The sequence below is a fragment of the Anas platyrhynchos genome, chromosome 7 (assembly GCF_047663525.1).
Source record: "Anas platyrhynchos isolate ZD024472 breed Pekin duck chromosome 7, IASCAAS_PekinDuck_T2T, whole genome shotgun sequence".
Taxonomy (NCBI): Eukaryota; Metazoa; Chordata; class Aves; order Anseriformes; family Anatidae; genus Anas; species Anas platyrhynchos.
In genome coordinates this window covers 2276360-2290336 of record NC_092593.1, presented here as the reverse complement: position 1 = coordinate 2290336, position 13977 = coordinate 2276360, and the positions used below count along the sequence as shown (strand labels likewise).

At 45.9% G+C, this 13977-nt stretch overlaps 1 protein-coding gene across 6 annotated transcripts in view; it reads right to left on the bottom strand.

The window, feature by feature from the left end:
* CACNB4 (calcium voltage-gated channel auxiliary subunit beta 4) overlaps window positions 1-13977 on the bottom strand; it is a 65659-nt gene that overhangs the window by 5832 nt on the left and 45850 nt on the right. For 4 of the 6 annotated variants that reach the window (XM_038182401.2, XM_038182399.2, XM_027457609.3 and 1 more), the window contains 5 exons: window positions 13855-13913; window positions 11091-11200; window positions 9639-9790; window positions 6250-6345; window positions 1191-1376 (listed from right to left, as the gene is read on the bottom strand). In XM_038182401.2, the coding sequence (XP_038038329.1) occupies window positions 1191-1376; window positions 6250-6345; window positions 9639-9790; window positions 11091-11200; window positions 13855-13913 (603 nt within the window). Of the gene's footprint in view, window positions 1-500; window positions 567-1190; window positions 1377-6249; window positions 6346-9638; window positions 9791-11090; window positions 11201-13854; window positions 13914-13977 lie in introns of all 6 variants that reach the window. The other 2 variants (XR_005267202.2, XR_005267201.2) reach the window with 1 other exon arrangement.

The following is a 13977-nucleotide window of genomic DNA, read 5'->3' as shown; positions in this document are numbered from 1 at the left end:
AATGGAAACAACATTTTACATGTGCGCTTTATTAGTAACAGAACAGTGTTTGTGCATTCAGCCAGTCAGGAAACAGTGACTTACTGATCCTAATAAAATCAAGCACATCATTAGAAACGTGAGTATCAAATCCCATGCACCTTCTGTGAAGTGCAGTTCACCCACAGAAAAAAAAAATAGAAAAAAAAAACACAAAAAAGCTTTATATTAATTGAAAACACTGAACAAAGAATTGTTTCCTTCAAAATTGTTACCTGCTTCCAGATATTCTACAAGCAGAACAGAAGTTAAATTTGTCAGGTGAATTATTCATTAGAGGCAGTTTGTTCAGCTCTGCTTTTGACATACATTAGGAAGTGCACATTCCTAAAAGCCACACGCACACAAAACACCTTCTGAAACTTTCAGACTTAAAAGTTCACTACAATCCTGATCGTTCAAGCATTCAGAACTATTACTTCAAAAACATTTTCTGTTTTCAAACTTAGTAAAGCACGTACTTCTCATTAAGGACTATTTACATGCCACGTTTGAAGTTTCAAAGTTCAGCCGATTTTGAGCTATGCCTGTGGAAAAAAATGGTCAGAATTTTTTTCAATGGGTAAGAGATGTATATTATTCACACTCAAAGAAACTCAAACAGGTGAAGGCATTTTGCTGATACGAGAGACAAACATGGAAGTTTTTCACCCAACAGTGAATGTTTTGTGAATTATGAGGGTAACAAAATGGGACCGGAACAGCAATGGGACCAAAACTGCTCTACATTCTCGACTGCAATAGCTGTTAGCTCAACTGCTGTGACAAATCATAGCTGCTTACTCTCAATCTGAGAGGATCTCATTTTTGCCAGCATTTTTTCAGGGTTCAAAATTTTTTAATACGACTATAATGCCACTCGACAGTGTCGTCTGTCCCCTCCTCAAGAACTAGCTCCTTGCCAGAAAATTTATGGCCATTTCAGTTCCCATTAAAGCCAGAACAGTCCCAGCACTTCAGCACACAGCTGCGTCTCCACTGCTTACAGGCCTCTATTTTGAGGGCCTCTTACTGCTGGCTGTGGCCAACCAGTGAACAATAATAATGAAACAAATAAGAATGATGCTCTATGTTACACCATTTTCCCAAAGATAATAAAAAAAAGAATACCTGAGCTGCACTGCTGTTGGGGCTGAAATGTGTTTTCATACCTGTAGTCCAGAGATTGCAGCAGGATATGGTGAAAGTGCAGTGGATCCTAAATTTCGCCCAAGAAGAGGAGTCATGGGTGTGCTACTGGTGGTGTGAGTAGCACGCCAGTATGCCTCGAGATATTCTGCCAAGTGTTCGCAAGCGTCTTCGAGCTGATTTTCATCCAAAATTACATCAAACATTTCCTGATCACAACAACAAAGTTCAGTTCATTACGATGGTATGGAAGAAATGAGAGATGTTAAACAATTCTCATCATGCTAAGCCTTTAGAATTAAATAAATTACAATGAGAGCATGGCAATTGCAACGGAAAACGATGTGAGTGGGCTTATACGGTGATCAAAAGCCAAAGCTCTCAGAATTCACCAAATCCTTTCAGTGAGAGTCGCCAGATGTTGCATGGGGCCCACCACGCTCAAAGGCACGGGACTGCATGAATGAATTCACTGCTCAAAACCCAGCACAAAGAAGGCAGGACCTAAAGCTACTGGCCAGAGTAACACAGGGATGCTTACGTTGGTGTTGAACCCAAGACTCATGCATGCTTGCACTTCCAGAGTGACTCGTGCCCCTAGCAGAGGTTTTCAGAGGAGCGATGCAGCACGCTGCTCTGTCAGCAGTCCTGCTGCTCACTGCTGTGACAGCACAGCCAGCAACCCTTCAGTCTGTCTCCACGCACCGTGTGTAACTACCTGCTTATGCCTAGCTAGACAGACAGCCCTGTAGCTGCTCTCAGATCTGCCAGGCCATGTAGGAGCTTTTCCGCTGCTATACATGTATTTTCAGCAGTGAGTTGCTGTACCTTGTCTTTAATCTTGACTCTCACCCTAGTGGAAAAAACCTATTGTGAGATTCTCACAGGAAATGACAAGTGCAGGTGGTGCAGGTGCTGAGTAACCGATACCAACCACAGCGGATTCATACAGCTACCCAATGGACACAGAGCTGACGTCTCCAGCGTAACAAACCAGCCGCATGAGGAGGTTATTAGAAATCTCCGTCTTGCACCTACCTTCTGCCCAAAAGGCTGCTCCAGCACTTACTTGAATGCTAAAACCATTTTACTGGTTTATTCTTATTTATCAGCATGGTAGAGAAGTGTCTCCTCCCCTGCTGGCAAGTATGGAACATCCTTTCACTTGCAGTGCTACGAATACTCCCAACACTGCGTCCTTTCATTGAACGCAGTGCTTATTGCTCCTTCTTCTGCTCCTCTGTGTACACACCTGACACACTCCAGGGGCTCACAAGGTGCTGTACAGGCACAGTTCAGCCTGCTGCAAAGTGAGCAGCGATGGGACCTCCACTGCTGCTACCTACAGCCTCTTTCGCAATGGGGTAGCAGCCTCATGCACTTCCAAATAGCACCAGCCAAAACTCTAGCTCCTAAAGTACTTAAACCATGCAGCTCTGTGGCAGAACACAGCTTCATCTGGTATTTTGACAGTGATCTCAGTTAAACCGAAATTAGGGAAGGACTTCCAACAGTCGCAATGGAAGTGTCACCTTTTCAACAATTAACTCCGAGATACCGTAGGAACGGTACCAGCGAGCCTCTCAGGCTGCCACTTCAAGGTCACCTGGAAAAGCTGCAAAACTGGCAGGATCCGGATTCCAGGGCTCTACAGCGTTTTACAGAGAAAAACTATAAAGAAAGCATTTTTTTCTCTGCAAAGATAAAAGCTTTTTTCCTGAATTTAACAGCTCTGCTCATAGCTAAACTGCACTTGTTCTATTTCTATGTATCTGGGAGGAGTTAGAAGAGAGTTCGAAGAATCATTGTAAAAGATCCTTGTTTGTAAGGCTCATGGAACAAAGCAATTTCTTCCCAGTTCTCCCTGAAATGCAATTTATTGACTGCAGCATTTTACCACACGCATAAAACATTTATCATGTAAGCTTTTCGATATATTAGTATTTCCTAAGAGATATGCTTTAATACAGAGATATTTCCTGTATTTTTTCAGTAGCCACTGTCCTCTGCTATTGCTTTTGTTTCACTCTAGTGTCACTGTAAAATATTCTTAAGTCTGTTACCCCGTCAGCAACACGAACTAAAATTGCCTATTGCTATTTTTCATTATACCGATGCGTTTCAGTTTTAGGGTAGAATTATGGTATCTTTTAGGTCATGTCACATAGACCGGAGGGATATGTACCCTCTCTTAGCATTGGCATGAATCCAAACGCAGTAACAACAATCATAATGAAATGTATACGTCCAGAAGATTTAGAGCTGCATGATTAGCACGGTTCCTGTTTCTCTGAGCCATATGATGTCCCTGCTGAACAGAGCCACGCAGCGAGAGGCATGCTTAGCCCTGGCTTGAGCAGCATCAGTGAAAGACTAGCAAGGAATTAATAATGAAAGCAGTTCCTGAACTTAAATATGCCAAAAAGAGAGCTATTTTTGTAACGTCTAGACACACAGCACCATCTGATTACTTAAGACTGACTTGCAGCAAATGAAAAAAAAAAGTGTGGCTTTTATGGTTTTCAAGTATCTTCACTTTAAACAACTAATGCTCTTGCAGGAATTTGAGCCGCAACACAGATGAAGCAGGTCACAGTGCAGAAGACAGACAGGGATGTCTTTGGTCTTAGCAGTGTACCTATAGTTAATTAAATCATGAATCAACTCGGTCCTTCAATTTAAATGCAACCAAATCTAAACACTCATGAGCAAAAATGAACACTTTCTGACAGTAGTGAAATGTGGTTAGGAAGGTCCTGCTGGCTTCACCGCAGACTTTGGCTAACACATTAACGTAACGCAAGCCTTCAGTGTGAATTCACAGCAATTTCATTTCAGATTTTACCAGATAATTTGAACACTGGGTTAAAAAGCTTAATTAAGGAAAACACAAATTCTGAAGGCAGAGCTCGTGGGTCTGGCTCTGAAATGTGACCTGGTATAGCAAGGCACTTCACCTGTGTATATCTGTATCGCGTGGGGATTGTCTTGAAAATCTTGTGTTTGGCTCGTGACAGACTAGGCTCTACCCTCCCCAAACAACTTGGGAAAACTTTTCTTATCCGGGTGGGGTCCCTTTGTTGTCTTGGGCAACAAACTAGAACCGCAGGACTGGGTATTAAGGCAGACTTTACTACAAACTGGGACAGCGTTCAGTGCTATGGTGGAGGAACAAGCTGCAACACGCACCCCGTGCTGCACGCTGCTCCTTTCAAGCCACGCAGCTATTGCATCACTTCAACTGCTGTGAGCAAATCCCAGGGGAGCAAGAGGAAATGACTGCACAAAAGAGCAACTGAGGCTGTGAAACGCACACGGGTTCCTCTGTGCAGGTGGAAAAATAAATAAACCCTTCAAAATGTGAAGAATGAAAAATGTGTGGCAGGTTGCTGTGCATGCGAGCTCCCGCTGACGGCACAGTGCAAACAGCACCAGCAGGATTCTAACAGGTGCAGGGGCAGTTCCCTTGGCTCACACCCCTTAGGAGCTGGGAAGGCAGACACAGACCTTTCCAGGAATTGTTTTGTACTACAGGAAGGTGTACAACATTGGTTTAGCTAATTGGACCTGAGTGCCTCACAGGAATTCTCTGTCATTGTTTTAAGACATAGCAATTCAGTAGAAAATTACACGTGAAAAGCGCAACATAGCTAACTGCTCCAGAAGAAACGGGGTGGTTTGAGCAGCTTTCGGTGCTGCTCGAAGAGGGAAATGAGGACGAGACAAGGAACAGTCTCCAGTTACTGTAACCAGATGCTTTGAGTGGCGCTGCCCTTGGCAGAGAGGGCAGAAACAAGGCTTTTCAAACCCCAAACACCCAAACATCGTGCAAAACCCCCAAGATTAAGCGCTCTGACAGATCTACGTCAACTACTCCTCAATGTGTGTCTGGGACATGCTCTGGGACATGTGTTGGACATGAGAGCACTGGAGTAAAGGAGATGTGGCTCGGCTGAATCCCTACCAAGGGGAACAGTTCGAAAGCACCATCTTTGCTCTATGCAGGAGGAGTGTCCAGAAGTACCCGAATTACCTCTTTATGGCCAGTGGGGACACGTGAAGTGGAGGCTAAGAAGTTTGGTATCTTAGAAGCATACAAAACCAAAGTTTAATGGAAATAAACCCTTGTGGATCATTACTCCAGAACAAAAGCTGTTTGAACTTTGTTTTATCTGAAACTTTAAGTTAGAGAGTACGATCACAGAATCCTTCCTGATGCCTAGTCTGAATTCCTCTGATTCTCCTCACAGTGCTTTGGTGTGAGAAAGATGGTAAGCCACAGGCTGCATTTGCTGATCACTTTCCTGGTAGGAACAGCAGCCTCTGCACTACCAGATCAATGCTGCTCACAGCTATCACACTGTAGAAGCAAGCCCTCAGCCAAGCCTGTTTCCACAGTGTGTTCTCTGCCATAGAAAACAAGTCTGGTTTTCAAAAATAAAGACAAGTTTGAGCTGCCTGGTACAGTTTCCTGCAGAGCACCTGCCTGCCTTGCCAAGTATCTAGGACCTCAGCTCCTTAAGAAGTGTGATTTGAGGTGGTATCGGTACCTCTGGGATCAGGTCTGTGAGCAGTGACCAGGCTCGGGTGAAGCACCTGGAAGAGTTTCCCTGGTGCTGCTGCGTCAGGAGGCTGAGGGCACACGTGCGTGCAGCCACGCAGGACTCACCCACATGGGCAGTGGGCTGGACTCACTACGCAGCTCAAGGAAACTCCTCCGCAGCTTCCCTCAAACCAGGGCTTGGAGACTTTGGCCCTTCAGCGCCTTCAGCCAGCGCTGCTCCTCGAATGATGCAACTCGCTAATGCGCTGCTGGAAGTTCAGTTTTACCACGTCATTTCTGCCCTGTCAGCTTGTCAAAGATAAAAGTAAACCCAACTTCTGAGATAATTGTGAAGAAAGTAGCAAACGCTTTTCTTTCTTAGCAATAAAAGCTGCTCTAGGGTTGCAGTTGCAGGGCTGTCTGAATCACTGTGAAGCGAAGCAATAGCACGTGAACTCAGCTACAATAAAGGACCAACACGGCAGAAATCTTTAAAACTCCACGTATGACAAGTTCTTTAGCCTTTCTTCTGTACTTACTGGTGGGCATTGTGCAAGTTTATCAGCTGCCACCAACTGAACATTCAAGTGTTTACTTTGTGACTTTCCTCTAGATTTAATCAGTCGCTGCAAAACCTGATAGGGAAAAAGAGGAAAATGTGAGTTTAAGAACCACGCATCTCCACAAAGCTCAGACTGACATCCCACTGGAGGATTAACAAGTTCAGAAGCTCTCCGTTACGTTTAACAAAATTGATAAAACATTGCCCTTGAATATAAGTATGAACCTTGCTGATAACCCCTCTGAAAGCTGTGCACGATTCCTTCCGCATCACATTTGATCCCTTGCAAGTATTTCAAAAGCAGTGGAAATGGTGATTTTAATTTATTCTGCTCTAAGTAATAGGATATTTATGACAAATGTAATCTGAAAGACCACAAAAAATATCTATGTAATATATACATAAACAAGGATGTTGTGCTGCATAGCAATAATGCTGTGACTTCATCTATTCAAAGGTACATTCTGGGACCAAAAAGTATTTTACACCACACAGTTTGTATTCTTTTTTTTTCTTTTTACTTCCACTATGTTCATTGGTAGATTTTCAGAGGCAAAACAGTTAGGAAAATCTAAATTATTTCTCGGTAAAATCTCAAGGAAAATGACAGGAACATAGAGGAGAGCATTTTTTAAGTTGGAAGGACCTCTAGAGGTCTCTGTTTCAAGCCCTTACTGAAAGGAAGGCCAGATGATCAGATTGCTTCAGTCTGCCAGCTGAGTTTTGAACCCATCCAAGGCAATCCCCCAACCTCCCTGGGCAGGACTGAGCAGTTTGCTCACACCGAGCAGCACGTGGCTGCTGTCTGTGTTGCAAGGCTCGCTGCTCACTGACAGGTTGCCCACCAGGACCCCCGGCTGCAGAGCTGCTCCCCAGCCAGTCAGCCCTGAGCTGGCTCGGGGCAGGGATTTAACTCCAGCCCCGCCGCAGGACTCAGCATTTGTCTCTGATGAACTCTGGGAGGTGGCTGACAGCTCACTGTGCCAGCCTGCAAGCTGCCCCCAAATACCAGCCCTGCCTGGGTTGACCTGCCCCAGCCTTTGGTATTTCCCATGAACCCGTTCCCTATCTCATCCCCACGCTGTTCACAGACACTGAACTGCCCCGGCCCCAGACTCCAGCTGGACTTTGCACCCCTGACCAGCGTCCTGGAGCGCCTACAAGGCCCTACAGCTCATCGTTTCTCCAGGGTCATCTCTCTGCCCAAAGGCAGTGAGGTGGCTCAGGCATCATTTGCCCTTGGTAAACCTCTGCCGGCTGCTCCCCGTCACCTCCTTGTCCTCCGTGTGGCTGGAAATGGCTCCCAGATTTTCTCTGTAACCTTCCCAGGGCCTGAGGTTGGCTGGCCCACCAAGCTGTACTCCTCACGGGATGCCTCTGCCTGCGCCCTCCTTCTGGTGTGCCTGCTTTCTGTGTTTGAGCTCAGGCAGCCACTCCCTGATCACCTACACTGCTCAAAGGGCTGGGTGCCTTGTCTGAAGCTCACAGAGACATCCCAGAGCTACAGCTGTGGTGGGGTAGGATGGCTGCAAAGGGGCTGCCAAGGGAAACTGAGAACTACACAGAGAATTTGGCCCTGAGGAATTTTTTAGTTTATCGCTGGCTGCCTTGCCTAGGGCTACGTTAAGGTTGAGGGAGGGCAGAGAGAAGAAATTGCATTAAACGTCCCATGTCAAGTCCTGGATCTGAAAAAAAAAAACACCTTTTATTCTCTTCATGTCACTCTTCACCTCTTCAGGTGCAGATGTGACCCTGCTCGCTCCCACGCTGCCCTCCAGGTCCCAGCTCAGCTTGACCCCGCAGAGCAGGGCCTGCTGGAGCACCCCAGCAGCTCGTGGTGCCACACAACAAGCTATTTGGTGAAGTTAAATCACTTGGCTTGTATTCACTGAAAGGCCTTACAGGGCAGTGGCTCCCTTAATACGAGGCACAACAGATCTCTAGCACCAGGTAATAGCATGGTGCAATTCCTCTAATATTCACTGGTGTCATTTGTTGTTAGGCAACAGGGACCTCCCTCTGCTTCCCACTCACCTGGAAATACAGTGAAGGATCTGAGACAGGTTATTTGGTGTAAAAATAACCATTATTGCAAAAAGGAAGTTTACACCAATGTTCAAAAAAGGCATGTCCTAAAGGAACGTGTGAACTGTCAGATGGAGGCAGATGTTTTCTTTCTATCCACTTACACTTATAAGAAAATTGGTTTTGTCTCCCCCCCTCCCCAGCCTTAGCTGCTAGTGATTGCTCTTGTGGTCCCAGCTGCAAGCCGTGCCTCCTGCAGATGTGCCAGCTGAGCTGCTCACCCGGCCCGTGTTACACAAGCCAGGTTAGGAATGACTCGATTTAAAGTCACCCTGGCTCAGTGTGGGCTAGGACAGATGTTGCAAGGAGCTCAACACAGAGATCTGAGAAATCGTGCAGCATCTCAGTGGCAAGGGCTGGATTTAGAGAGAATGTGATCTGCGTGCTAGCAATTAAAAAGGATTTGCTAAGCCAGCAAAGTCTTTGTTGGATGTGAACTCTGTGGGAGTTTCATCAAAATCACTTTTTCAAACAAGTGCTTGTACACCTGGTGGACATTTCTGAGACTTAGACCTAACGGATTTCCTTTGGACAGTAAGCCAAGGGAATTCAGTCAATATAAAATAAGCTTCAGAAACAATTCTAAATGCATCTGGCCTTGGGAGGGTAAGTTAGGTCAGGTAACATGCCGTGCTAACATAACTAGTTTGTGCTCAGTTCTACCCTGTGTAGACCAGGATGACTGTCTTAAGGAAATACAAATTATTTAATTTGTTTCCACGTCTTCTGTGAAATAACTGTGTTTCCTCCCTCAAAGAATTACAAGACACCCTGAAAGCTTCCACCACTGCGGGCAGCCACGTGAACTACTCTGCAATGCCAGGCACTGAACCCATCTTTCTTTTTAAGTGGCATCTCCAAATGAGCAAGAGAGTTTAGGAGAGGATAAAATAGGGAGAATCAACACCTGCTTCAGGGGAAAATGATGACTGTGAAGTGTTGATTAGCATCTTCATGAACAATATGCCAAAGGCGGTATTAGCGAAAAAGTAAATGGCAACTTTAAAGAAAAACAGTTACATGACCAACTCCTTCCTCTCCAGGGAGAGAACAGAAGAAAAGAAGTGAATACGTGACAGATGTTAGTCATCTTTTGACGCACTTCTGGAGGCAAAAAGTGGCAGTGACAGAGCTCCAGAAGGATCTTTGAGCCTCCAGCGGTTTGTCTGTATTGCTGCTACTGCTGGAAGGGTAAAGAAAAAAATGCTCTCCTGCCTCCAGGAATGCCATGCAGCTGTTTCAAAACCCAAACGCAGGTAATTTAACAGTCAGATACATTACCTTTGGAGAAGACACTTTAACGTGGACAATAATTGGTGCTAAAGATGTCTTGATAAGTTGTGCAGGGTGATTGATAGTGTCAGCATCTAGGACAACCAGCTGTAAAGACCTCGCCAGCTCAAAGATTCTTTCAATTTCACTCTGTACTTCAGCTGGAAAAGGAAAACAAAATGGGAAAAAGCCACTCAACCACGGCATTGCTTACACAAACACCATCACCCATTTAGCTTCACGGACTGTAAGCACTCAATGCATGAACTCCATATGTGAATTACTGTAATTTCTGGAAGATAACCTGTTACTTAAGGACTTTTTTTTGTTTGTTTAATAAATGTTACCTTGGAAACAATTTGGTTGTCTGAAAATACATACATACTACAATTAAATGCATGTTCCAATTAACACAAAATAAACTTAGGCATATTTTCCAAACCTGCTAAATATCTTAGGAGTCTTTACATTTTTTTTTTTTTTTTGACAGCAAGTGATGCAGTGATATTTCTTAGAAGAAATCTCTTCTTGCTTGAGAACTGCTCCTCAGAGCAATGTATGTTCACAGGCCCAAGAAGATGTTGTACTCTCCTTCACAGTTCTTCATTTTGGGGGTGCTTACTCCTGGACTAGAATACCAAGTGGAAGTGAAGAGTCCTGCCTCCTATACCTCAAGTTCAAACAGTCACTCAAAATATCAGAGAACTAGGTTTAAGTGTCTTTTCTTCCTGAAAAGATTAAAAAATAACTCATCCTACCTCCTGGGATGGTGTCCCAGAGAAGAGGTTATTGGTTTGTGTATACTACGCATAAACTTCCCTACCTTGTTAAAGAAATAAGATTTATCAGGACAGTGTAGCCCAGAAGTCATGGTACTGTAAGGGGAGAGTGGGAGGACCTATACCCTCACCTCTGCTCTCAAATCTCAGGAAATTTAAGCTGTAGCTGTTCAGCATTAAAAAAATAATAATAATAATTTAAAAAATAATTAAAAAACTCAGCCCCAGGGTCAGAAACAAGAACCTTCTTCCTTCCTGGCTGGACAAGGTGAAAGCTCCTTGGCACCTCGTGATGTGGAATTAAAAGCCCAGGCCTGAGAAGAGGGAGCTGTGAGGCCAACTCCCCTCTGGGAGGAAACAGCCCTGAACCCACCTTCTGGCTGCAGGCCTCTAACTCACCTCTGGCTAATGTCAGTATAGATGTTAAAATAGCTGTACCAGGGCTTGCTCCAGCCCAGCTATTGCCCAATGTGAGGCTGACAGAGTACACTCTGCTCTGTTGTCACTCCTCAGCCGGGCAAATCTTGTCTCCCAGCAGAGTATGTGAAATTCAGAGCTCAACACTGAAATGCTGTTGGCACATTCAGAATTGCAGGACTGGTGACATCTCCGAGGCTGAGATCCTGTCACTTTCCCGCAGTAAGCAACCGTGTTCAGCATCAGATCTGTGTCAATGTCTCACCTAAACTGGATCTTGTGTTTGACCGCTCGATTATTGCCCTCTTGCTCGGATTATTTAGAACAGACCTCTTAGCAAGAGAAATGTCGGCCGTCACTCTTGTTATTGATATCCTAGGGGTAAGAACAGAGGACAGAACAAAACCACAGCAGTTACATTCTCATCGTGCCACGCATGGTTTACAGCTGCATTTCATTCCAAAGTGCAAATACAATAAACATCAGGCAGACATTGGTATCATTAAAGAACAACGAAAGAGAAACGCTGGGTAACTGAACAATGTTTTCTGTTGCCTACACTACTGCACACCCTTGCAGATAGCTTCTGCTCTTCTACTTAATACATTAGCTCGCCTCTCCCCATCCCAACCCTCACCCATCCCCTAGATGATTTTATACAACGCCAGAAATAACACAAGTTGAAGCAAGTCTTGGGGCATACAGAACAGCCGAGTCATAGCAGCACCAGCACTTCTCCTCCCAGATGGTTAAACTAAAGCTGACGTTGCTGGCAGGTGAGGAAGGGCCATATTTAGACATCTGAGGAGCAGACTTTGTCACGTCTGAGTCACTGAGCAGCACTGCCTGCCCCGGGAGCTTGGTCCTCCAGCACACACCCTCCTTTTTCAGGCAGAGCTGTGCTGCCGGGGTAAGTGAATCAGCCCAGAGTCAAACAGGAGAAAAGTTGAGCCTGTGAAGCCTTCTCTTTAACTCAAGGAAGGCGGATGACCCTTTTCCATTTTCACTGATCTGTCAGTGAGCTGGCGAGAGACAAAGCGGGAGTGCCCTCCTGTATCCTACACAAGGGGAACTGGGATGTGGAACAAGCCACTTTTATTTACCTGTACCTGAGAATTTGCCTTTAAATCAGATTATAAAACAAAGAACACGCAATCACTCCACGTGAAACCCAGTTAGGAGGACTGTGATGAGTCAAAAGCCGTGAATAATGAAAAGAAAACAAGCTGGAAGCGACTCGCAGCCATCCCACCCAACGTAAGATGGAGCATTAATAACAAGTCCCAAGGATTTTTCCACGTAATGCATAAATAAATTTACTGCCAGCAAATGCAGTAAGAACAAAACATATAAATGAGTTTAAAAGGAATGCAATAAATTAATGGATCACAGGGCTAAAGGTGCTAAAACACAGCGGGGTCTGGGCCCCACCTCTGACTCAGGAGGCTCCCCCACCTGTGCTGGTGCCTGAGCAGTGTAACACAGGGCAGGCTGTAAATGCTTACCTACTGCACCTGGTCTAGCACAGCCAGCCACAGGAAGCGTTTCATTCTCCCGAGGGAGAGGTAATGCCACCTGTCACTGCTGCTGGAAGATGTTAAGGAAAACCTGTGCCTTTGCTGCCTTATATTTAGTGTGTAAGTAGTCTGGCTTGCTCTTTGCAACAGCAACTGAATACAAGGCAGTTAGAGAAGGATGCTGCTGAAGGCTCTGCAGCTCAGGCCCTCAGCGCCTTGCAGCAGCTGAGCTCCAGCAGGCTCCTTTCAGCCAGGCTGCACAGCGCAGCCCTCGGGCTGTTCGCTTCCTTCCTTGGCCAGGAGAGGCTGTCACGGGTACAGAAGAAGGAGCTGACAAGACAAGCACACGAAGGGGCAGGGAAGGAGCGCGGCTAGTTCAGGTCATTCTGAAGCCTTTTCCCTGTGTTGGTATCATGGACCTGCTGCAACACTGCAGCACAGATGGAAAAAACACAAAGCAAACCAGAAGGCTGGCAGGGGGAAGACCCCAGGAAAGCTGGCAGAAGGACTGAGAAGCAGCTGAAGTTCCAGAAAAGGAACTCAATTGTTTTATATGATGGTTTAAATTCCACACTTCTGCCTGATCTAGTTGCCAATCTAGCTACCAGCAGCAGGATTTACAACAAATAGCCCTCTCCAGGCAGGATGTCTCCCTCTGCCTCTCGGTGCAGCCTAAGGACACAGTGGGACAAACCAGAGCAGAGCAAGGCAAGGTGTGACCCTACCTCCCAGCAGCTCGGGCAGCCTAAATGGGCGTTCAGAGGGCGTTACAAGTGTCCTGCTGCTGATCTCTGGGGCTCAGGCCTCTGCCAAGCACATTCTCATACAGGGTACAAAAATCCACCTCATAAAGGGGATATTCCCAGCAATCCTGTCCTGGTAACTCGAGATCACCTACAGCCTCCAGTTCCCGTGTGCCACCAGCTGGAAGGGAGCACACGCCACGCTTCCCTCCCTACCCCTAACACAATCATGCACCACAGCTCCTGCAGCGACCTGCAGTGAAGCCAGCCCAGCTGTACTGCTCCGCAGTGGGGAGAGGCTGTGCTGACAGGGTGCAGAAACAGCTCAGAACCATGACAAATTGAACTGCAAGCTGCCACGTCCCATGCCTCATCCTGCTCCTGGTTGTACAAGGGCACAGCCTGCTTCCCAGGGCAGCTCTGAAACCCCAAGCCTGGTAATGCCATCTTTAAAGTGATTTCGGCACTCTTCCCATGCCCCCCAGTCACCTTTCATTCAGGTTTCTCCTGTAACTTCACTCTGACAAGATACAGAGGCAAAACTATTCGCTTAAACCCGAGAAATCCTACTCCAGACAGCAGATTTGCAGACACATGCACTTCTGGTAATGCACTAGCTGCTCTCCACCCCAAAGCTGGCTGCATTTCAGTGTTGGTACAAAGCTGGTAAATCAGTTTTGAACATGCATCAGGCTTCTTACATTCAAAAAATCGCTAAAACATTAGTAACACGTGGGGAACAAAGCAAGGGAAGGACAGTGTTTCTCACCTCCCATCAAACCTGTGCTTCAGGAAGTCAAAGAGAGCTTTCTGCATCATGTCAGTCACCTTGCAGAGGTGAGGAAAATTGAACAGGGAGGATTGACAGGGAGAAAAAGAAGTCAAAAGCAAG